Source organism: Eumetopias jubatus, unplaced genomic scaffold (assembly GCF_037043125.1).
Source record: "Eumetopias jubatus isolate StellerSeaLion01/CBP00866 unplaced genomic scaffold, mEumJub1_p1.0 scaffold_14, whole genome shotgun sequence".
Taxonomy (NCBI): domain Eukaryota; kingdom Metazoa; phylum Chordata; class Mammalia; order Carnivora; family Otariidae; genus Eumetopias; species Eumetopias jubatus.
The window spans coordinates 36,034,214-36,060,708 of record NW_028274820.1 but is presented as its reverse complement, the minus strand read 5'-3'; the positions used below and the strand labels follow the sequence as shown (position 1 = coordinate 36,060,708).

At 37.0% G+C, this 26,495-nt stretch overlaps 1 protein-coding gene across 2 annotated transcripts in view; it reads right to left on the bottom strand.

Annotated features, from left to right (window-relative positions):
* Positions 1 to 26,495, bottom strand: part of CDK14 (cyclin dependent kinase 14) — a 465,190-nt gene that overhangs the window by 178,815 nt on the left and 259,880 nt on the right. For both annotated transcript variants that reach the window (XM_028120572.2, XM_028120582.2), the window contains 2 exons: positions 26,325 to 26,387; positions 9,207 to 9,330 (listed from right to left, as the gene is read on the bottom strand). In XM_028120572.2, coding sequence (XP_027976373.2) covers positions 9,207 to 9,330; positions 26,325 to 26,387 — 187 coding nt within the window. The remainder of the gene's footprint in view (positions 1 to 9,206; positions 9,331 to 26,324; positions 26,388 to 26,495) is intronic.

Below are 26,495 nucleotides of genomic sequence, written 5' to 3'. Positions count from 1 at the left end.
GAACCAAGTTGCTGTGATTTACCACTGTACATTCTGCCATGAGCACAGTGCTGGGTCCATGGGAGGCACTCAGGAAAAATCTGTTGAACGAATTGTTGAATAATATTCCTTATTACATCCTTGTTCAAAAAGGCAAGAAACTACGTTTATACACTTTAGGGGGAAAATTGCATTAAAAACAAATAACAGTGAATCATGGAATACTACATCAAAAACTACTAAAAAAAAAGTAACATTCTGAACATGTCAACCCTAAACCCTAAAGGGATAATGATAAACATGACATTTATATGGACTGTCTATAAGCCAGGCACTGTCCTTACATGATTTCTAAGTGTTCATTTACTTGTCTTCTAACAATTTTATGAGGTACCCCATATTCCTGTCAGCATCCTTATTTTTAAACAGGTAAATTAAGGCACCGAGAATTTTGGTAATTCACCCAAGGACACATGATTTGTAAACTGGAGAGTCTGGATTCAAACTCTGGCATGTGGCTCCAGAATCTGCACCCTAACCATTCTGGGACATTTTATTTGATCTTCTCTTTACACTTGGGTATATGAGGTCCCATATAAAAAGTTTTCTATTTCAGATCGAAATGTTTTTAAGTAGTACGTCTGTTACATCTCCCCTGCCCCGGAATTGTGTACTATTTATTCCCAACCCATGGAAAAGGCAAGATCTGAACAGATTTCTCCCACTGGGAGGCAACAAGGGCATTTCCCAGCTACTGCCCAGGACGGCTGAGTCACAGCGGAACACTGTTAAAGCCAATTCAGCCGCCTTCTGCCCACAGGGCTGCTCAATGCTTTAATTTCTCCCAGGAACATAATGAAAGAGGGTGGTTCCTTCTAATTCATAAATTACCAAGGCTCCGTTCCAACTTATATTTCCAATGAGGTTTCCTGCAGGTCTACTGTGAGAAACATTCTTCATACTGGTGGGTTTTTTGTTTTTTGTTTTTCCATTTCCCCAAGATGGACACGTTAGTTCTAATGTGAGGACTGAGGGATCGCCCCCTTCCCCACAAGGATCTCACTGCAGCTGACACAGGTACCCAGACCCAGAGAGATTATTTTGACCTAGACATCTGGTCAGCACTTCTACCTTCTCATATGTCTGGGGAATAAGCCTGCGCATGTGCTAAATAAGTTATCCATAGTTTATTGGGTACTACATTAGGACTCTAGAGACACTGGCCACAATAACATTAATAACTTAACACATCATTTACTAAGTAACAGGCTCAATGTTAACTTATTTTCCATCGCTGGGCCAAAGTGTATACATGTTTAAGATAAGAGATTTGGACAAGACAATCTCTGAGTTTCCTTCAAAATCCAGAGAAAATCTAAAATGAAAAATTCTGGAAATGTGACTGTAGTGGGTTTTCTTATACAATTATGACAGATTCATGTTAACTTTCCCATCATAGACTTGCTGCCTTTATCTGAAAAACAAAAATAACAAAACTTTCCCAATGCTAAGACTCTATCAACAACTGGATGAGGGCTTCGAAAATAACATCACATTCTGCTTCCAACTCTCGGAGCGCAAGGCTGCCACATCATACTTATTTTATATTGTTCTTTTAACATTAATAGTAGTGATTCTGATTAGAGGCTCCCAACATATTTTAAGTAGGTCGAGAGCTTACCGATACCTTTTCAGAAACCGCCTCTGACTTTTCTTAGGCCTCTCTTTACACCTTTCTTGTCCCATTCTCGTGTGGGGGGCACTCAACGTAGCCAACTCACTGACCCCCTTCTATGACTTCCAGGCTGGTTCTAAGCACAGTTTCCACACATAACATTCACACAATAGATTCCCTAGCTGTCAACTCTAACTCCAAAACTGGAAAGAAAAACCAAACACTTCAATCCGCATTTTATATCAATATCCTTCCAGATTAAAAATTAGAATGTCAAATAACTTGACAAATATTTAACTGAGAGGTGTTCCATTTTTAAGTTTTGAATTTTTGCAAAAAGTTGTATTATTTTAGATCTGTAAGCTTGATTATACACATCAAGTTTATTTTTATAGTATGTGATAAAATAGACTGTTTTTCAGACATGTATCTAAAATTTCTAAGTAACACAGATCATTAGTTCTCAATTTTTTTGGTACTTTTTAATTTTCCAATACTTTTTTTTAAAGATTTTATTTATTTATTTATTTGAGAGAGTGAGAGAGAGAGAGAGAGAGCATAAGCAAGGGGAATGGCAGGCAGAGGGAGAAGCAGGGACCCTAATGTGGGACTTGATCCCAGGGCCCTGAAATCATGAACTGATCCGAAGGCAGCCACTTAACCCACTGAGCCCCCCAGGCGTTCCCCCAGTACTTTCTTTTATTAACATGTGAAAAGAAAAGTCCTAGCTTCCAGTGTTGATCTACTGTAACAGAAGAAATCATTCAAGGTGAGAAAATTTTTAATATTAAAATAAATACGCACTACTCCAAAAGTAAATAAACCAACCCATATGGCATTTTAAAAACCTTAGAAAACAGAAGAGGAAAAGCAAACTATATTGAACTGATAGTATTAAAATGAGGGAAAAAACCATCAAAATCACAAATTTTTTAAGCGTGTCTAGCTTTCAGAATTTACAATATATGTCAGATTTTCCACGGTAGCCAGTTTCTCTAGTTCCCAGTAAAAATGTTAGAAAACATATGCCTCAGACTACATGACTCACTATGACCAAGATTCTAGTATAAATCAGGCCTGTTGACGTATGTTTCAGCGGAGTCTGGCTTGGGCTGCATTTTAAAAACGTGGCTTCTTAGAAGGGAAGCAAGAGACAGAGGAAGATCTGTGAATTAAGGGACATCAGTGAATTGTTAAACTCTAAGCAACCTTTTACACGACCTATATGTTAACAAAACTCATGTTCAAGTGTAAGCACTGTTGTCCTGAGTAGCCTGTGAGCGTTCATGATTCTGAGGTTTGTTTCACACTGTCTTCTTTTGTTTCACTGTCATTCTTGCTAACATCACCTACAATTCCCCCACCCTGGTCATTACCGCCAACAGCGCTGCAGTCAACCCACATGCAGACTTTTTTCTAAAAACACATCAGTATATTTCAACTCAGATCCTGCATCACTTATTTGATTTACTGCCAACAATTCTGCCCTCATATTGTATAGTCAAAAAACAAAAACAAACAAACAAATAATAATTTTGCATACTGAAATCCCTTTGCCCAGAAGGTTCCCATCCATAGTGGAGAATGAGATGATCAGCCCTATTTGTAGCAGTCTGTTCTGCATTTTAAAATGTCTCATTACCTCACATGCATGATATGGCTAAAACCGAACTAACACTCTTTTGAATTTCCTCATTTCCATGGAGTTGGAAGCTGCCATTCTTAGCAATCAACTCCCATCCACATTGCTTCAATCTGCTTTATGGTGACTGAACACAGAGGTTTCTCATAGACAGAGTAGAATATGCATATGAGTCGCAATTCATATATTTTCTTCTTGGTTTCCATTTACAGCTTTTAAAAAACCCATATAGATGAGTTTTTTAGAGGATTTTTAGGGCAGTGAAACTCTTCTGTATGATACTATAATGGCAGATACATCATTATAATTTGTCAAAACCCAAAGAATGTACAACACCATGAGTGAACCTAATGTAAACCATAGACTCTGGGTGATACTGACATGTCAGTAGAGGTTCACCAATGGTCACAAATGTACCATTCTGGTGGGGGATGTTGATAATTAAATGCATGTGTGGGGGCAGGGAGTACATGCAAATTCTGTATACTTTCTGCTCAATTTTACTATGCATCTAAAGCCACTCTAAAACATAAAGTCTATTTAAAAGGAGAACAAAATCTCTCATATATGTAGCATCTTCGCATACCTGGGAGAAGTTACTTTGTGATAAGACAAAACAGAAAAACAATATAATGTTATCATCATTGTCATCATCATCCATCCCCCTTGAATGTGAGAAAACTTTCGAAGGCATGAATGGGATATTAAGCAAGATTTAAATAATGAAGCTAAGTGATGATGCTATGATGAGAGACAAGATGATTTTAAGTATCAACATTCCTTTTCAAAAGAGTTACCACATCTTTAAAATAACTGTCTAGTTCACATGTCGATCAAAATTATTTCTAACATGTAATCTTGATAATCTCTTTGATAAATTTTCAGATATGTACATTTTAATTTGGAGTTTTAATGAAGTCTAGAAAAATTAGGGAAAAAATAGATCTTTCTTTGGTTCATATTGCAGCAATTGCTCTAAAAATATTCTTCAGTTTTCAGATGTATATGAAAACAACTGTCTGAACTTTGCATTAGAACTGCTCATGTGTTAAACTGCTGAGAAAGAAAGCCTTATAAAAGCAGAGTGACACCTCACTGGAAAATATAGTTAATTCTGTTTATAGAAAATATATTCCGAAACATAGAGTTAAAATGAATCCTACAGACCAAACAAATGGACTAAGTTATATCTAACCTTGAATTTGTAACTATGGCTTCCATGGTGAATTTTATATGCTAATGATAAAAAAATAGTTAAAGGTCTATACTTTGGGAACCAACAGGCATTTATTCAGACGCTTTCCATTTATCAAACTGACAGACTCGACTCTACATCTGAAAGCAGCTGATTTCCTTCTGTCTTCCACTATTCCCCATGCGAATTCGGAGAGGCACATTACCAACAAACCCCGGGCTCGCCACGGCCTCAGTAGAGTTCCTTCTCTGGTGTGCTCTGCAAATTAATCTAAAATGTGATTTACAATAATTTCCTTCCTTAAATCAAGACGAGGAACAGGGAACAGCCTGGAGGAGGAAACTGCCAACATTAGGAAGGTAATATTTTAGACCTCTGGTGGGAAAGAGACCCATCCAATTTTCCTTGATTAAAACCACAGATCTGTTTAACAACGTTCCTGCATTAGGAAAGTCAGTAAAAAATAAATAAATAAATAAAAATTTATATATATATAAAATACATACATAAGCCAAAAGCTTACGTGCTTACATTACGGACTTCTCACTGTCTCATTTCTTCAGGGCCAAATTCGGCCCAGCTGTCTTTCCATAGAGTTAGGCGTGACCCTTTAAAACAGTGGGAGAATAGCAGGGAAATGTGGATGACACCATCCTTGTCTTATAGGGATTGCAGGAAAGTCTATAGACTCATCTATTTTGTTTTAATCTCATTTACATGGAAATATATCCTTAAGTTTCATACTATTATACTGCAAATGAACATTAATTTCTCAGTGAATTTATTTATGCATTTACTTGTCATACTTCAATAATTTTCTTTTAATGTGATCCCAGTGCTTATTATAAAACTGTGGCTCTCCTCTGTTTGAATTTCCAGAAGATAAAATAAAAAAAATCAGATTCCAGGGAGGGATGGTATAGTACTGATTCAAGATTCAATGGACCAATTTTTAATTACCAGCAAATATCTGGTCATTAGAAAATAAATTAATAGTTTCATAAACGTACAACATAAAAAAAAAAAAAAACAGCACTGAAAAGGATCTTGGAAAGTACCTGTCCGATGCTCCTATTTTTCGGTGGAGGAGCCTAAGGATCCGAAAGGATAAATGACTTCGTGAAAGTCACAAGCTAGTTATAGACAGAGCCAGCTCTCTTAACTCAATGTTCAACACATTTTGCCCAAAACAACAATGTAATGAGATGATCATCTAAGGCCAGCAGAGTAGGAACTGCAAATCATAGACACCTTCTGTGTGCGTTTACATTCACTCAGTGACCTGTATTTCTGCAGCCCAAGGTCACATACATAGTAAATACTAAGCAGGTATGTAGGGCCTAAGCTTCAAAGCAATCCTGAGGCTCCAACACTAGCAAGTTCTTAGCTTTTGACTATATCCAGCCAAGGTAGCACTGATGAAGGGAAAATTAGTTTGTTAACTGCTGGTTTACCAAAGCAAAGAAGGAGAAATTAGTAAATTCGGGTGGGTCTTAGTCTTTTTTTTTTTTAAAGATTTTACTTATTTATTTGAGAAAGAGAGAGAGCGAGCACGAGCATGAGCAGGGAGAGAGGCAGAGGGAGGGGGAGAAGCAGACTCCCCGCTGAGCAGGGAGCCAGATGCAGGGCTGGAACCCAGGACCCTGAGATCAGCCGATGATCTGAGCCGATGGCAGATGCTTAACCCAGTGAACCACCCAAGAGCCTCAGTGGGTCTTTACACTAATACTCAATTTAGTCATACATATTTTTAATTCATTCAACCAGTATCTCCTGAATGCCTACTATGTGCTAAGCATGGTTCTAGACACAGCACAGACAAGAGTGAGAAAGACAAGCTGAGTCCCTGCCCTCACAGAACTTACAATCAAGTTCTGGAATAAAAAACTAAACAGATAAACCAATGAACACAATCATTTCAGTGCACTGCAAGAGCGACTGAAGAATTCCAGCTTTGCAACCAGTTACCTGTGCGGTCAAGCCTCTCTGAACTCAGGTCTCTTTCAAAAACATGGGTTAATATACCTTACTAGATTGAAGAGACAGTGAAACAAGAATTTCTAAGTGTTTGGCACTCAGAATAAATTCAATAAATTTCAGTGTTCCCCCCTCACTCCCCAAGTAGTTTTTCTAATAAAACAGTAACACTCACACCATGGGACCTGTACTCAGACAGATTTCATTTGTCTCTTTTAATCAATTTTCACACAAGAAAAAAAAAAAAGGACAAAAGAACTGCTTCTAAAGCTCTTTATACATCAAAGTCTGAATTAAGAGCTGGTGTTTCTCATTGTTCTGCTGCCTGGAACCATCCCATTTTGACTGTCTAGCTTCTCCACAGCTTCTACTGTGCTTCCTTCAGCTCAGACATAAACATGTGCCCAAGTGCAGTAAATCACAGTTAATTGCATGTCTTAAATTAAAAGACAAAAATAATGCACAATTAATTGGGGGGAAATTGTCAGTTGGTGGATGAGTCTCGCTTATTATACTTCATGCACAGGACGCATGCCAAGGGTGTGTTCCAGGCAAGGAGACTCAATCCGTGATGCTGAGGGGGGAGGTGCGTGGCACACCTTTCTGCAGAACGGTCTGGTGCAAGGAATCAGAGGCTTTAGAATACGGACACAGCAAGTGGACCCCCACAGCTTCCCCGACAAGGCCTTTCAGCGCAGGACTGCCCCCGAGAGGGAAATGCAGCAAGCACTTAAATGGTCATTGGTAAGGAACTGAATAAAGGACGAGGTTTGGGCTATGAAAGGAAAAATCTAAGCTGTTAGAAATGATTTTTTTCACATTTAACAACAAGAGAGAATGTGCATGGCATATTATTTAGGGGTGAAAACTGTTTACAAAAGAAAATGTTTTGAAAAAGAAGAGCCTGGAGGAGGAGAGTAAAGGTACCAGGAAAATGTGGAAATGTGGAAAAGAAGGAAAATGTGAATGTTTGCTCTGAGTATCTCTCAATTTTCTAATTTTCTAAAACACTTCCTAAGTTGTTTAAAACTGCATTTCAATCTATTTTTGAATCTGATACTATAAAATGTCAGTTTTAAAGATCCAAAAGAATCTTTTAAGATGAACTTACCTGACAATTATAATAAAAACATTGCCATAAAATTAACAAATAATCCCCAGTAAGCACTTACATATAATCTCATTATACCCTTGATCATATAAACAAAATCAACTTTGTAAAATGTATTTTACAAATGCACAAGAAAACCGCGTTCAATAGAATTAAATGTTCAATGCAATTACTTACTCCAACATATATCTCACAGTATATTAAAACATCAGAAGAAAATCACTATGAAGCCTTATTAATTTACCGATAACTGACAAACCACAAAATATGTTCACAGCAAATCCAATAACCCTATATTTGAGGAACCACAAATCTCTCCTCCACCCACCTACTCTCCCATTATTTTCTACTCTGTTATAGAAAGACTTTATGTCTGGCCACCTTGTATTATTTTGATGCTAAAATCTGGCAATAAACCACACACACACACAGAGTTTCATCATTTCTACCAGCAAGATGAGAACAAATGACACTTTTGCAATATATCACTCGTTATGCTAACTTTTGTTCTATTTCAATTTTAGAAGGAAAAAATATTTAAAACCCAACAGAGTAGATTCATTCCAAAGGTACTGAGCAGTCTCCTAACCCTGGAATAGGAAACAGACATTTCTTGCTCTTTTATTTATCGGAAGGTGGGGTGGGAAAAGATAATCATATTTCATCAAAAACCTGTATCTCAACCTCAGGCATGTTTATGTCCCAAGGGTAACATTTCTATTCCACTCTTAATGGGACAAATTTCTAAACAGAATATGTATTCAAAAATAACTGAGGCAATGCAATATCAACATATCATGCTGCCACCAGCATCCCCTGGTGCTGGGAATCAACTCAGCACCCTTTCTGCTAGGACAGAGCCCGGGCAAAGGAGGACTGGCACACTTGATGAGGGGAGGAGAGCTAGCAGCAAGGATACAATTTTGCTCCCCTTTGTGGAGTCAAAACAGAGTCTGGAGCAAAGCTTCTAAGCTGGAAGAGGCCAACCTCAAAAATTTAAGGAAGGGATGACTTACAATGACTGAAAACCACAACTTTTAAATCGGAATCAGCGTCTACTTTTGTAAAGTTATTGAGAAGTCTTGAAACAGTCATTTCTGGAAAACTTAACCCCAGCCCTAGATTTCTAAGTTATTAAAACCGCAGGGCAATATGTACTGTGGAATATATTTTGTGATGCCCCCCTAAAGTCCAAATTCAGGTTTCTTCAAGTCTGACAATAGATTGATCATTGTGGAAGCTGGGTGATGGGTAATGAGGGTTCCTTCCACTATCCTTCCACTTTGGAATAGGTTTGACATTTTGCATTATTAGTAAAAGGTGAAAAAATTTAGATTTCTTTCAACATATTTCATGCTCAAGATTGGACTGACTTTTCCTTTAGAAATATATGACACCTGATTTGTGCCTATGATTATTCAAGACTCTAACAAGCAGTGTGAATTTTTAATAAATCCACGAAGCATGATGCTGATCATTAAAAAAAAAAATTTCCTTCAAGCCTCAAAAAAATGTTACCTATGATCTACAATGATAGAAGAAGCAAACCTCAACAAATGCAGTGTCACCATCTGCCTGGCATTCTCACAGTGTGACAAAATAGACTGGTAATTAACTGCTTTCCTACCGAAATCTGCCAGCTTTAACTCCCCCGTGTCACTGATCAGAAGGTTCTGTGGTTTCAGGTCTCTGTGCAAAATATAACGCTGGTGGATGTAAGACAGCCCTCGCAGCAACTGAAATAAAAACAACTGAAAAAATAGGGAGACAAAAGTTAAAATCTGAACACAGATAAATGCCAGTTTCTACATACAGTTGCCAAACACTTGTATTTGGTAAAAATGGGTACCCATCACTAAATTTCCTACCCAAATCATTTAAAAAGAACGTGCATTAAAGGTATGGAAATCCCTGGTTTGTTAATAAGTAAATCTAAAATTTTCTACCAACTTATTACGTCAACCCAGGGTGACACCCTCCTCAGCCAGAAATCTATAATTCAATCTGCACTCTATAAATTAGGCAGAATGTAAAGAATCAATTCTTTATAATATCTGATTTCCTCAGGCTTCTAGTGATGCTTGAGACACAGAAAAAAAAAACTATCTGCAACATTATCAAGGGAAGCAGAATTTTTTTACCAAGTTTATGTAAATGTGCACATATTTAATTCCATAGAAATGACATAAACATGTTATCCAGTGATTCACCCATTAACATGCTTTAAGGAATGGAAAGATAAGATGATTTCAATAATTAAAACAAAACAGTCACATGGCCCAATTAATACTACATTGTAATTATACTGCTTTTGCCCATATGGCCATAGAGATTAGGCTATTGCCTAAAGACAGACATGCACCTTCACTGATTCCAAAGCAGACCCATCCGAAAGGAAACACAAAATAGAGAAACCAAGAATTTAAGAGCAATACTTTTGTAAGAAATAATTTTAGGAAGTGACCGATGGCCTTATGTGTTTAGTTTCATATTGGATCATATCAAATATTTCTATTTTGATCATAACAATGTGATTTGCAAGGGTTTCCAGTATCCTGTTTATGAAAAAGGAGCTATGTTATTTTACTTTATTTTATTTTTTTATTTTTAAGTAGGCTCCATGCCCAGCACGGATCCCAATGCGGGGCTTGAACTCACAACCCTGAGATGGAGACCTGAGCTGAAACCAAGAGTCTGACTGAGCCACCCAGGTGTCCTGAAAAAGGAACTATTTTAAAACAATTTACTTCACAAAATAATCCTAATAATGTCAGTTTTTAGAAATTAATCTTTTAGGTTTTTAAAAAAGATTTTATTTATTTGCAAGAGAATGAGAGCGAGAGATACCACAGAGTGAGAGGAAGAAGGAGAAGCAGACTCGCCACTGAGCAGGGAGCTGATGTGGGGCTGGATCCCAGGACCCTGAGATCATGACCTGAGCCGAAGAGAGACATTTAATGGATTGAGCCACCCAGGTGCCCCTAGAAATCAATCTTTTTTTTTAAAACAAAAATAAAAACAGATGTTTTAACTGCCATCGGTATTCTAGTCTATATAATTAGCTAGTGACAAAAAGCAGTTTCAGGGAAATTTGAAATGAGTCAGTTGTCAAAGACTGATGATATAAGGATTCCAGAATATCTAAATGGAAGAGATTGGGAACTCCTTGAGGGCACTGAAGCTAGCATTTCTGGGATATTTTCCGACGAATGGGGGGCTATAAAAGCCAGGTAAACTTTTTACAGGGTGGATACCTTGAAATCACAGTAAGATAAATTCATTTCAAAATCTTTGTATGTGATGCCATGCTACGGATTAGTGAAGGCCTGGGGTCATTATTTCCAGAATCTAAGCATCAGAAAGGAAAAGTCTGTTCTATGTTAGCCTAGATTAAATTAGTGGCTCAAGAACCTCAGGAAGCTAACATCTCTCTAGACTCCTCCTCTTGATCCTTTCTGGGTGGCAGATGGAAAGACAACACCATTGCCACCATCCAGCTTCATTCTTTACTCCTAATACCCCCTCCATCCTGAAGCCTAAAGCTTACAATTTCTAAGAAAATCCATATTTCTCTAGTTTAGAAGGGAGAAAGTGAACCAGTAAAGCTACTTTGTGTTTTCAAAAGCTTAAAAACAAAAGGCAAAAGCAGACCACATAACAAACTCGATTTCAAAAAATAAACTGATTTTAAAAAGAAAGTCTAGCCTTCTGCAAGGAGCTAACTGACCTTTGGGGCCTACCAGAGAGTTATGAGTTTTAGTTTCAGGGACAGCAAGTGCCAACTGCCATTCTGTGGGTGTATCAGAATGCAGCCCCATTTAATCTCTGTATTCACAATGAGGAAATGAAGCACAAAATTTCACCAAGTTGTACAGCAATTAAGTGGCAGAGCCAGGACTCGAACCCAGGCAGTTCGATTCCAAAGTCCACGGTCTTGACCATCTACCTCACTATAGGAATCTTGGCCAGAAATCAACACAAGTGGACAAAATGTTGATATAGAAGCTGCTTCCTCCAACTGACAGGATCAAGTCTGGGCATATAATACCACAGCCTTCTGGGCTCAGGCTTCATCACCTCATGCTCCCTGACTTCACGCAATCTCACCCACCCCCATGCTCTGAGCATAGTGCTCTTCAAGCCTTTACCTTTATTCTTGCCTCTTTTCTGACAAAAAAAGCCTCCTCCCCTTGTTACCTGTGATTCTTCAGGTTATTTCTTAGGTCTCACCTCAAGAACCACTCTTCCCTGGAGCCTACTGTGACCACCTCCCCAGGCCTTCACTCCCTCCACAGGTGTGCGTGAGGTGCTCCCCGCTGTGCTCCAGGGGCAGCCTCTGCATACGTCTACCACATATGTATCATCCTGCCTCTCACAGGTGGCGTGCCCTGGCCATCTCCCTAACCCGGACACACAGTTGACACTCCTATACCAGTAATGTGATTACTGGGCTGAATTTAGAGACATCTGGATGAAGCAGATACAAAAATAACAGAGAGGAAACAATGCCATGGGATTTTCCAAACACTAAGGGTAGAAGTGGGTAAATCAGGCAGTCCCAAAGCGCTCTTCTTTTAATAGCTTTACTAATTATTGAAAATATATAATCCTCATGCTAATGCAGAAGCTATTCAAAGAGGGTATCATATTAAAGGAGATTAAGAAAATTGGTGTCAGGGAAGGAGGCAACTACACACTCCAATTACAATTGTGTATGTGACAAACAAGGCCCAGACATGACGAATACAGCCCCAAACATGGTGCCAGCCCCCAAACAACTTTTAGCCCTTTGAGCAATGCACAAAGGTAAGTCAGAACAAATCTCCATAGAATAAATTCACTCGGGATATTAAGTACCAACCATGTGCCATGCCAGGTGCTGTCTGCACGAGGGATGCAAAGATAAATAAGGTATTAGATAGAGTCCCTGGACTCCAGAAGCTCACAGTTCACTGGGTATGAGAGACACACAAGCAGATGGCTACCACTTCGAGAAGTCTGCGCTGTAACAGCAACACAAACTGTGTGTACTGGAGGCACAGAGGATGGAGGCTCCAACTAAAATTGAAAAAAAAAAAAAAAAAAAAAACAGAACGGATCCTGCCATAAGATGAAGAGCAGCCTGTGGAAGGGATAAATCATAGCAATCTGGTCACTCATCACACATAAAATTTTAATAGGAAATCAAATTGAACAGTCACTAGATGCACAAGGTGAAATGATGTGTTGTATGCCAGACCTCTTACTACCCTGAGGAAAAATATTGAAGTGACCAAGCAAGCAGGTCACAAGATAAGTTAAGAAGATAAACCCAAATAAATGAAAACACAATGTATAAAACTAGAAACCTACCAACTCATCATCATAACAGTAATGGTGGCAGGGGACAACAGCACACTTCACTAAACACATTAGAAAAGCTGGTGTTTTGGCAATAATATTTTAATGTGCTTAACAGAATATGCACTGCTAGTTGGGGGAGGCTGTAAGAAAGCAGTGGACATGCTAAGTTAAACAGAATGGAATAGTCTTTGGAAATGTGTTGAGAACTCATGTCTTGGGAATCTCTTCTGTTAGATAAGCAGGCAAATACCTAACTTTCCCATATAAATTTTGGGAAAGCCACTCCACTTGGCTGTATAAATCACCACACAATAACCCACACTTGATCTTTTTGAAAACCAGAGGGACCGTGTGAGGACAAGAAGGACCACCAAAGAGGGGTCACATGCACAGAAAAGAAGTACAGATCATCTTTGGTATTTGCTAATAAAACTTGGTACATATTGATGGAATCTCAGCAACTGAAAAGAGTGGGGACTGATGCCAACTGAAGGTTTACTCTAATTTAAAAGCTGTTCTGAGTACTCTTACATGTATCATTTCATCCTTTCCATCAATCATCCTGTACTTTTTCTTTTCTTTTAAATAAGAGAACTAAGCTCTAAATGCACAAGAAACTTCCTCAGTAAGTCATTCATCCATCACATAGCACTTGTGAACTTCCCATTATACCTCATCATCTTAAATGTGGTTGATGCTTGAAAAATGCATGGATGAACACAGATATATACACGATATAATGAAAGTGCTTTTACTAAGTGAACCCAAGTTTGTAAAAGTCTCAATTAGTATATTATGTAGTGAGTATATGGTTCCTGAATTTGGTTTTGCTATTTAAAATCCTCTCAGAAATTAATAACATGGCTTTAGGTACTGAAGTTGATAAGTATTATCAACAGATGTGAAACTCTCTTTCCATCTTTCTACTATAGTAGCCGTAAGATCTTCCTAAAACTACGTTGTCACCTCAGGATAGTCTCTTCAACTTTATAAAAGGAGATTCCTCCAAATTCTTAAATATAATCACTGAGGATTTATACTCTAGTTTGAATATGTTCACTTTCTGCAGTACAAACCCCAATGGGAAAATGCCTTAAATAGCAATGATCTGATGAACAGGAACATTTTTGCCAGCAGCAGATCTATCTATAGCCCAGTTGTCTTGTCATCCCTGGCAGGAAACAGCTCCTATTCTCAGTGCCATGCTATATACTTCTTGGGGATAGCCTTTAATACTTTTATCTATTCCCTTATGAAACTTCCTAGGTTTTAAGTAGGTAAAAAAAAAAAAATCAAGGTAAGGCCTTTTATCAAAAATTTTTAAGTGGGTAAAAGGCACACATTGCTGGACTCAATATGTTTTATTACTTGAATTATTGGCACTTGCAGTAAACAACAAGATTTATATTCCCCTCCCTTTCAAAGTCTATAGATGTGTGATCAGTGTTCGGAGTCACTGGGTTCTATGAAAAGTCTGAAATGCATGAATTATTTAATACGTGTGGTTCCACTTCATATGAGACTAAGCACAGGAACATCATATGGATTTTCATGGGTCAGCTTTCTTAAGCAATGTCTAGAGTCTCTCAGGGCTTACAGGAGGCTTACTAGAGCTATTAGCAATGGACCCCATGCCTTCTGGTATACAACCAATTCTTACAAAGACATTTAGTGTACTTTTTCCCCCCTGGGAGCCAAGTTTAACATCTCTGGATCTTAAATTTCTCATTTTGAAAATGACTAATTGAGTCTTAGATACCTTTAATAGTCATTCACCTTGTAATGCTGTATCATTTCATAATTGTTTGAATAAGAGAAATGAAAGGGACTCACAAATAAAAGAGCTATAATAACTGCCATTTACTAAGTGCTTACGATGACAGACATTGTGCTAGTGTTTTACACTCCTTTAGATAATTTAATCCTCCCAACACCTCTGCCACATAGATGCTATTACCCCTATTTCACAGATAAAGAAACAACGGCTCAGAGGAATTAAATGAATTGGCCAAAGGACCACACAGCAGGTAAGAGGTAATACTAATATCTGAACCCGTTTTTGTCTTGCTCTGACACCCAGTAATTAAGAGTACTGCTTGTGTACTATTTGATTTTTTTTTAAAAAGTACATGTACTATTTGATTGAAGTAGCTATACCTGGTGTGAATCTAAGGCTAGAAAATATGACAGTGGCAAACAAACCAAAGTTGTACATGGGTCATAAATACTTCAAGTAATCTGTTCCTTGTTTACCACTGTATTGTTTAAAAACCCATAGGCTGTGCAAACATGAAATTACCCAGACATCAAACTTTCTGGAGATGGAAAATAATTAGAAACTTTGAGACCCCAAAATATCTGAGAAATGTCAAAATATTTTACAATATACACCAGATAATGGTATCATTACAATATTGGGTCTTCTGAAATTTTTAAAGGCCACAGTTATGATCATCATGATTCATTGCATTTAGGTGAGTTTCAAATGTGCAAATACCTAATGCAAACACCAAATCCTAATTGCAAATACAATGTACAGAATTCATGTCAAACAGTTCCTATTTTACAAAACCCATCATTGCAGTTTCATGTGTTAATTTTTTTGGAAAGAATGCTTAGCTTGTCATATGGAGATGTAAGGTAGACAGAAACAAAACCCCAGATATTCAATATTATGGTATAATTTACGTGTCACACTTTGGACATCCTTGACAGTGTGAAGTGTGCTACTGGGATGGGTAAGACACAAATATCCATGTCCAGCCATCAGGTTTTAGATGTATACTGTTTTTGCCATGTACTACAGATAGGTGTAGTTCTTGGAAAATCTGAGTTCCAGGGGTACTTTGTCTTGCTACTTTTTATTCTTTTTGAGATCTTCCATTCAATTTTCTTCTTCTTTGTTCCACTCCCTCAAGGTCCTGAGATAAATAACATTTTATCATTTCCAGATAATGTAACAATTATTTAATTTACATTCTCTGAGATATTTACACATTAATATCTTATTCCTAAAGATGATAATTTTCTGGAGAGGAATAACTCCAAAAATGAGAATGTCAGGTATTTGGGCAAGCTCTTGTGGGAAAGATCTTGCATAGTTTCTGTGATCTTTGAGTATACCAGGGAAGTTGGCCTCTGCCCTCTCTCTTCTGGCCTCAGTGCAATGGTAGATACCAAGCAAGGTACAGAGAGACACCCACCTTAAGCAGCAGATTGAAACCATGGGAACCCAGAGCTGGGATGCTTACAGGGAGTCAAATGGGGTTTGAAAGACAGATCTTTGTTTTGTCACATTCCTTGGAAGAAGCTCTAATACAGTAAGTAGGTTTCCAAGTTGAGGGTTTGTGTATATGATGAAGCAAGTTGGTAGGACTGAGGATGAGAATTTTCCCTTTAATAAAGTTGGTTAACAGCCTAAAACTAGTATTAGAAATATTCCCTAGCTAAGTAGAAACAAAATGGTCAAACTTAAGCTATTGGCCTTAAATAGTTACCTAACATTATTTTCCAAGAGAAAAACTGAAACAGTTGCTTCAAAGAATTCAAATAATGTAATCTTCTTAAGACCTGTTGTTATCAGGTTTCTCTTTGTCCATATAGTTCAGAATTACACAACTGACCTGATTGACACGCACTTTATAAAACTCTTTTAAAGAAATAGCATGAAATACAAATTTTTCTCAACTTCATTTGTGCACGTATGCTACTCTCCCCTAACTAAAGGGTCATTCTTTTTTTACACACAATGATAAGTAATAAATGAAGTTTAAAATGGTTTTACTGCTTTAAGTAACATCTTAGACACTAATCAACATGAAATGTCTTAATATCAATTGACAAGACTAATACAACTTTTTTAAAAAGAGAGAGAGATAGCCCAGAAATAAACCTATGCTTATATGGTCAATTAATCTATGACAAAAGAGGCAAGAGTATACAAAGGAAAAAAGATAGTGTCTTCAATAAATGGTGCTGGAAAAACTGGACAGTTACTTGCAAAAGAATGAAGGTGGACTACTTCCTTACACCATATACAAAAATAAACTCAAAATGGATTAAAGGCCTAAATGTGAGACCTGAAATGACAGAACTCCTAGAAGAGAACACAAGCAGTAATTTCTTTGACATTGGCTACAGACACATTTTTCTAGACATGTCTCCTCAGGCAAAGGACAAAAAGCAAAAATAAACTACTGGGACCACACCAAAATAAAAACCTTCTGCACAGCGAAGGAAAGCATCAACAAAACAAAAAGGCAACCTACTAAAATGAAAGATAATTTTTGCAAATGATATATCTGATTAAGAGTTAATATTCAAAATATATATAGAACTTATACACCACCAAAAAAACCCCAATCAACCCAATTAAAAAATTGGCAGAGGACTTGAATAGACATTTTTCAAAAGAAAATATCCAGATGGTCAAAAAACACATGAGAAGATGTCCAACATCATTCGTTGTAAGGGAAATGCAAATCAAAACCACAATGAGATATCACCTCACACCTGTCAGAATGACTAGAATCAAAAAGACAAGAAGTAACAAATGTTGGCGAGAACTGGAGAAAAAGGAACCCTTCTGCACTGTTGATGGGAATGCAAATTGATGGAACCACTATGGAAAACAGTATGGAGAGTCCTCAAAAAATTAAAAATACAAATATCATATTATCCAATAATTCCACTACTGGGTATTTACACAAAGAAAATGAAAATAATAATTCAAAAAGATATATGCACCCCTATGTTTACTGCAGCATTATTTACAGTAGCCAGGATATGGAAGCGACCCAAGGGACCACTGATAGATGAAGGGATAAAGAAGAGATGGAGCACACGCGTGCACACGCGCGCGCGTGCACACACACACACACACACACACACAGGAATATTACTCAGCCATAAAAAATGAGATCTTGCCATTTGTGACAACATGGATGGACCTAGAGGGTATTATGCTAAGTGAAATAAGTCAGTCAGAGAAAGGCAAATACCATCTGATTCCACTTACATGTGGAATCTAAAAACAAACAAGCAAACAAACAAAAAGCAGAAACAGACCCATAAACAGGAAATTAGTGGTTGCCAGAAGGGAGTGGAGTGGGGATTTGGGCAAAATGGGTGAAGGGGAGTGAGAGATACAGGCTTCCAGATAAAAACACAATAAAATCACAATTAAAAAGGAGAGAGAGAGATGCACACTGAAAAACTGACAAAGGTGATAAATCTTGAGTCTAAGGGTCTTAGAGAAAGCTCATATGTATAACCTATAACAGAAAAATTTCAAACAGAATGCAGGAAACACTTTGAATTTGGATATAATGATCAACAAACCTCTCTTTATATCCTCTCAGAGAGGTCTCAAATAATAGGAATGGATACATTAATGACAAAATATCTACGAGATGTACTGGCTAGTCCAAAATCAGAAAAATCCTTGGTAGTGTGTACATAACTTTATTACTCAGGCTGATTTCCTTCCTGGGTCCTCATGTTTGTCTTGGAAAACATACAAACAAAGGGGTCAAGTGCAGGATCCATCTTAAATGAGAGAGAAGCAAGGTAAATGGCTTGAAGATTAACACCCAGGAGGATGTACTCTCACTGGGTATTCCCCAGGCTGGGTAATTTCATTTTACAATTATCTTCCATCTTACAAAATATCATATGGCATACATCCAATGACCATATTTCATCAATCTTTGGGGTGATTTCTTTTCAATCTAGGCTTTAAAGCACTCCTAAAAAAGAGTCTGCCATTTAATTAGCTGCCTTGATTCCTTTGTCTGATCCAGATTGTGACAAGCAGATCGGCAGATGATGCCAAAGATACAAAAGACATGATTTGAACAACCGAAAGCGGCCCCACATCTTCACCAGAAATTCACTACTGAGACCCCTTCTGAGTGTCCAGCACAATATGAATCAACACATGGAGTTTCACTTTCTTTTATTGTTTCTTTGATGGTTAATCCTCCACTTTCTAGATATGGAAGATTATTTTGTTACAATAAAAATAGGATAAAAATGTTCAAAAGAAACCTGGACAGGTGCTGAGACTAAAGCACTCTTTAATAGCTTCATGAAATAATCATATTTCCCAAAATACAGAATAAGAAGTCTCTATATATTCACAGTAATGCATAGTAGGAAATCATTACCAGCTAAATGAGAGCTCTAAAGCAGAGTATGGAGAAAATCAGGTGTTATCTGATTTTCTATCTAAACATGAGAAAGTCTCATTTAGGAATCAATTCTCCGTGCCATCTGTATAAGACAGTCTTAATTTGGCATAACATTATTCTGTCTGTTATACACCTGCTTGTTCCCTGGACTATGAAAGAAAAATAGCGATTTTTCAAGCATAATAATCCTATCTTTTTAATTAATATAGATATTGAAATACAAAAATGAAACTCAGCTTTATGCCAGTTGGATTTCAGATATTTCAGAGACTAAGGCACAGTATTCACAATTACTTTGCTTATTTTGGGTTACCACAAAACAGTTGCGTTAAAAAAGTGCAAATGCATTTTTGCAAGGAATCTTCTAGAAAAGCCATTAGGATAACATGGAAATGAAGGTACATTACAGAAAAACGCAGGAGGATCCAATGTCGTCATGATATTAAAATTCACGCGTCTACATTTCTAGATATTAGCTGGAGACAGCAGCAATTAATCTTTTTTCCATGAACCTTAATTTTCAGTCTCTCATGATTATTAATTTTTAAAGAACACATAAAACACCAAAAGAAGGACAAAATTTAGACTGTTATGGTCATTTCCTTTACCTCAATGATCAATCTGTAAATCACTGAGAGTTATAAATTGAAGAATACAAGTCCTGCATTCAACTCAACTATGGTAGCCAAAACCTAATAAAATTCAGAGTGAATGGCTTAAAGGGGGAAAAAAATAAACTACCCTCCCCCCAAAATTCTAACCAGTTTCTGACATACCAATTATGTTCTAGCAATTGGTTGCTATACCTTTAATCATCATAAATATTTATAACAAGGACAATGTCCTCAGTCTTTTGATTGAGATTTTAAATTGCCCTCTAAGCAATTAACTGCTAAAATTACCCATTTGTCTAAAATTGATATTATGCTAAGAAACAAACCATTAGTTAATAGTGAATATTTATTTCACAATGTCATACTGAGAAAATAGCAGTGATTCTAGAAATTTAGTTAACATTGACAATTTTTGTTATGAGTTTATTCCAGTACTTACAAGGAATATACATCAAGGAAGATAAAACTTTAACAGATGTTTTGCTGAGGATATAGTATAAAATCAGGGTAGAATATTCCATGCTTTGTTATGAAATCACAAGTTATGTACCATTCCAGTTGTTCTTCCCCCCCTTCATTTTTCAATGATACATCATCTTTGTAATGCTTGAGATGATTCACACTAAAGAACAACTTTAGTTGACAAGACATCCCATATTATTACCATAAACAAGGATATATGAAATGTAAATAAAAATATGTACATTTTTAGAATCCAAGATAAATGTTTCACATATACTGTCTTGCTGCCCAATAATGAAACTAAAAGTCGAAACTGCCAGATTTAGAAGCAAAAGGATTTGATCACTGTGCTTTCCTTCTGTTCAACATAATGAATATTCAGTATTTATGACATTGCAATCATTTAATGATCTACGAGCTATTTAGGCAAACACAGAGCTTTGGAGTTATTAGAGAACATGCTCTTTTCAACATAATAGTTTACCTCACCTGGTTTTCACATCTTAAATTACAGAGAACCATTACAAGGTCTTATTTTAGCTCAACTGTTTTTTTTTTAATTAACATCTAGCTCAGCGTTATGAACAGCTGTTAACTTAGTAAATATTATTCTTATGCTCTTCATTTTGCATTCATAGATTTAGGTGACAATAAATATCACCACATGAAAAAAATACGTTAATACATCTAATAGAAATACCCGTGGGACATCTGTCACTATGTCATAGTCAGACTTCTTTGAGAATAATTTCACCTGCAGTGCAGATCCTGAATGTAACCCTGGAGAAGTGCATTGTGTCTAAGCAGGTGAAGAAAAGCCAGTGCATAATTAGGTGAGTGGCCTCCCATGGAAACCAACATGGTAATAAGGGCCGTCTGCTTCTGTGCACTACAATTCAGATGCCAAAACACAGGCATTAACAAGCTGCATTCTATTTTTTAACTTCCCACACCCTCAGAGAAGGTATAAGTATTATCTTCAATATGAAAATGATGACAAACCTATGTGACTGAGTGCATATAAAGTCAAATAATAAGCTAATTACAGTAATTTAATGTATTAATTATGTATTAATTATGCAGTGTAGGGAAAAGAACATTGGACAAAGAGTCAAAAAGCCCTTTCTAGGATGGTTAATCCTGGAAGGAGCTTGCTTGGTTACAGCAGGCTCACTTAAAGAGGTGTTTTTCTTTTTTAATTATACCAACATTAACGTTTAAATATTACGATTGTGACCTGAGCCATCAGGTTTACTATGAATACTTTTCTTCCCCCTGCACAATAATCTGTTTTTCCTGGTGTTAGTGATGACCTAGTTCTTTTGTTTACTGGCTTGTTTTCCTTCATTTAGTTTTCTTTGTAGTTACTGCTAATTCAATGCCAAACTCTTTTCCCATCTTGGAAATCTGCTCAAACACGTTAGGTGTTCCACCTAACGACTTCCTCTTCTTGGAAATCTCTCCTGGCAACTTCTGACCTACTCTAATTGGACCAGTGGATTACTGTCCCGACCTGATGCATAACTGTCATCCTGGGACTCTTTTCAACATTGTTCTGAAAATCTCTTGCATCTCTCTCCTGGGCTAGCCTCTGTTACCCGGTTTCTTTGTCTTCTCTGCCTTGGTTTACGTCTGAGTTCTAGTGGAATACATCCTTGAGTAGCTTCCTGAGAAAGGATGCTAGGGTGGGCATAATTTTCAACTCCTTGAACATCTGAAAATAATTATTTTCCCCTCACGTTTACTTGATACTTTGTATAGCATACTAGGTTGAGAGAATAATTTTATTTATTTTTAAGTAAGCTCTACACCCACAATGGGGCTTGAACTCACAATCCTGAGGTCAAGAGTCACGTGCTCTACCAACTGAGCCAGCCAGGCACCCCAGAAGAATAGTCTGAAATCTGAACCATCAAGCCACTACCCCACTGCTGTCTCCCTTCTGGTGTCGCTGTTGAAATACCTAATGCCGCTGTGATTTTGGTCCATTGCAGTAAAGCCGTTTCCTTTTGTAGGATTTTTCTTTGAAACCAGTCTTCTGAAATTTTGCAATAAATAAATTTTGTCAGTCTATTTTCATTAAATGTTATGGGCATTTAATGGACCCTATTAATCTTGAAATTCACATCATTCACAGCTGGAAATAGTGTAGTTTAATGATTATTACTTTAATGATTCCCTCCTGTCTATTTTCTCCAATTATTCAGATGTTGGATACCCTGGCCTGGACCCCTAATTTTTTTTGATACTTTCATTTTTAGATTCATGTTTTATGCTCTATTTTCTGGCATACTTCTTCAACTTTATCATCCACCTTTTTTTGTTAATTTTTATTTCCGTCATCATATTTTTAATTTCTAAAGCAACTTTCTGTTCACGAAATGCCTCTTCTTAAAAATAGCCCATCATTCTTCTTTTATAGATATACCATTACTCTTATACCTCTTGGAGAATACTGATGATTTTTGGAAGTTTTCTTTCCTATCTTTGTCTAATTAATGCACGCAACTTTGCTTCCTCCAAGCTACTTATTTGTCAAAGGGGGTCTTCACTGTAGTCACCTGGATTCTTCTGGTCTCTTGGACTGGTCAGATTATCCACAAGAGATGCTTAAATTTTCTACTGTGAGGTAGAAACAGGTCTGATACCTGTTTCTTGAAGCACCACAGGCCAGACTCTGTCTCTCATGCTCTTCCCTATTGCACCCACCCGCCCAGCCCCTGCCCACTGTGACCACCTCACTGGCAGAGTGAGGAGCCGTAGGGGAAGGCAGGCTGTAAGGTTGTGAGAGGGAAACAGGCCAGGATAGCTAGCAAGCATACATGTCCTGTGGGGTTAAAGCCATCAGGGTCACAGGGAGAGCGAGGGGACACTGTGGGTCATGGGAGGCACCCTGAGCTCTCAGCCCTGGGTCTGAGCAAATGCCCACCATTTGCTTCTTAAAGGGATTTTGAAATCTGATTCTGATTCTGGAAGATGAGAAGAGAGAATATATATATATATATATATATGAAGCTTTGCAGGTGACTGACTCTGCCATGGAGCCAAATTTGAAGACCTTTCAAGGACTACTGAGGTTTCTTGTACTCTTAAGAAGTACTGAGACTATCCAGTACACTTTGGCAAATCCTCAAGGAGCCAAGATTTCAACAGCAATGGGTAAAGGAATACCATATATCAATATATTCTGCTGACTTTCAGTTACTCAAAAAAGCATAAGAAGAGGTAAATCGTATCATGCTCTTTTAAAGGCAAAAACGTAGTAGAGCATCAATCTGTGACCACATCAAACCACTTCTGAGTGGGTATAATTCCTACTCTATATGACTAATATCCAGACTCACCATGGGTATTGCATCTAATTTTTGACATTATTTCTACGCTGAATGAAGAACACATTCACCATTAAGTTTCTCACCACACCTTAGGTGACACTAACTGGAAACCATGTTTACTGCCACAGCACTACAAGGGCTGGGAACAGGGAGCAAACCCTAGGTATGTGAAGTACAATGGAGGACCATGGATGAGAGAAAAACTTGCAAAACTTGGGGAAGAGCTACTGAAATATGATTTCAAGGAAGTACAGACTAGCTGAAAAACCACAATACAGAGATCAATTTCCTCATAACCACGAGAAGATAAAGGAAAAAGAAAATGGCACGGAAGAAGCAGAACTTAAAAGTGCCACAAAAATCATCAGTGACACTGACCTGAGGATGTTGAACACAACTATGCTTTGTAGAAAAAGCTCTTTTCTTTGTTTCACCAACAAAATTTTCCACCAATACTTGCCCACAACTAATGACACACAGAGGCTGGTGAGAAAACCAAGCAAGGACAATAAAAATCCAGTGATGCCATGGCTCCTTTTTTTCCTTAAGATTATTTATTTATTTATTTATTTAGTGCAAGAGTGTGAGAACAGGGGGAGGGGCAGAGGAAGAGAGGAAGAGAGGAAGAGAGGGAGAGAATCTCAAGCAGACTTTGCGCTGAGCACGGAACCTGATGCGGGGCTCAATCTGACAACCCTGAGATCATGACCTGAGCTGAAATCAAGAGTTGGATGCTTGACTGAGCCACCCTTTGAAAGGGTTCAGTCAGATCTTTAATCTCAATTCTGTCACTGAACTAGGAAGTCAGGAAATAAAAGTTTGCTCAGAGTAGCTGCTGATGTCCGGTGAGACCAACAGACCCCTGGGCTCCCCCTGGGTTCTCCACAGATCCCTAGGATTAAGATAGGAAACAGGAGTATGGATGTATTGTACTGTTGGTTTTGAACCCAATCAACCCTAAGAAGAGAACATTTAATGTGTAAATGAGACAACTTAAAATGTTTTAATGTTTAGGGAAAAAAAGAACAAAATTATGCTCATGTTATGATATTAATGTTTGGAGTTGGACTTAAACATGGCAAGATTAATAAAGCACATCTTAACCATCTGTCAAAATTTCTTCCCCAATCTAACTGCTAAAAAAACTGTCCATGTCAATGGATACTGATTTTGAAGAAAAATGAATAGTCAAAAAATTTAAAAGATATCTATGAATAAAACAAAAGAAAAAGTGCACAACAAAAAAAAAGGTATACGAAACATATTGATTCTATTATTTATCTAAACAATGTTTTTTCAGAGCTGTTACAAGTTCATGCATTTTAAAATTATACAACATAACTGGCCATCATGCAAATCCTCATTATTAATGCCACAAATATTAATAAGCATCTGTGACTTATTAAAAATAAGAAAATAAATAATAGAAAAATGGACAATATATAAGAACAGGCAAAATAATTACAAATGGTCAAGAAACATGTGAAAAAGATACTCAGTATTACTAGCAGTCAAAGAAACACTAACATAAAAGATATTCCATTTTTGCTCATCAGAATGGCAAAAATTAAAATGACTGGTTATAGTCAGTGCTTGTTAAAGTAGAGGAAAATAGTCCTTCTAGAATTCAAAACCTCATGGGCAAATGTTCCAGTCAAATTCATTAAAACTGAAGTTATGTCTCTTAATCAAGAAAATCCATTAACTGATATACAAAAGAAGTAATGTAAAGGTTTTAAACTACTATTTACTCTAGAATAATTTAGAATAACAACATTCTAGAAACAACATAAGATCCATGAATAAGAAAACGGTTGAAAATTACAGTTCATTCATACTATGGACTCACATGCAGTTATTGGGAAAATTAAACTACACAGTCATATATTGATTTTAAAGGATATCCATGATTTTTTTTAAATGCCATACAATAATATATATTGTTTTTATAGAGCAAAATAAACACACACGAAATAGCATATGAGCACATACACCTTTACAAGCAACGGGAAAAGTACAAAAGAAAGAAGGTGTCTCTTGGAGAGAGTGGTGTAGACAGATAATGAATGGGAAGAAATGGGCACAATTCTACTTCACATACATCCACAGTACTCAGCTGGTTCTCAGGATCATGAATGCAGTCATTTGAATTATAAAATGTGAGCACATCCTTAAACTTTCAGATATACCTTTGGTATCTTCTGACTTGCTCACATATGCTAAGAAAGAGTCTCCTGTTCGAAGTGTGAAATTTTGAGACAATTTCCAAGATGGCTGCTGGGTCAAATCTTAGAAAAACTTAGTTCTTTTGACACATAGTAATCCAATTTGTAGTAAAAGAAATGAAAGAGAGCAGTAGGAAACTATTTTCATCTGTTTGTACATACAAATGAAAAAATATACATTGAGAACTCACTATAACTTTGTTTTGGATCATAATATTTTATATTAAAACTTAGTGGCACTTTAGTATGAAGGTCCAAGGTACAGCTACCTGAGACTCTCTTTTCTTAAAAACAGTGTTACAATGGCATTCCAGTAGATCTCACTTATTATTAGCAAACTGTTTCTCCATGAAACAAAAAGAGAATAAGTTGTAAACAATAATATTCCAGTGAAAATACTTAATATTTAAACACAGTTTCCAATCACTAAACAAAGCAATAACCATGGGTTCATTTCAGTATCACTCTCTTTACGCAACATTTTTTTTTTTAAGTTATGGTAGAGAGATTAGACTTCCACTGAAAAAATACACATGAAGAATGTTAACCCTCAGCTTAAAAAGATCTTTTCCTACCTTCACATTATCTGGATGCAGCCCCCCAGGGTGCTTGTCCATGTACTGACATAAATCAGTGTGCTAGAAGAAAAAAGGGAAAATGTATTAACATCCCTCTGGCTATAACATGATGAATCAATATTTTTCTACTTCAAAGTCACCATTGCCTTCTGAACAAAGCAAATATAA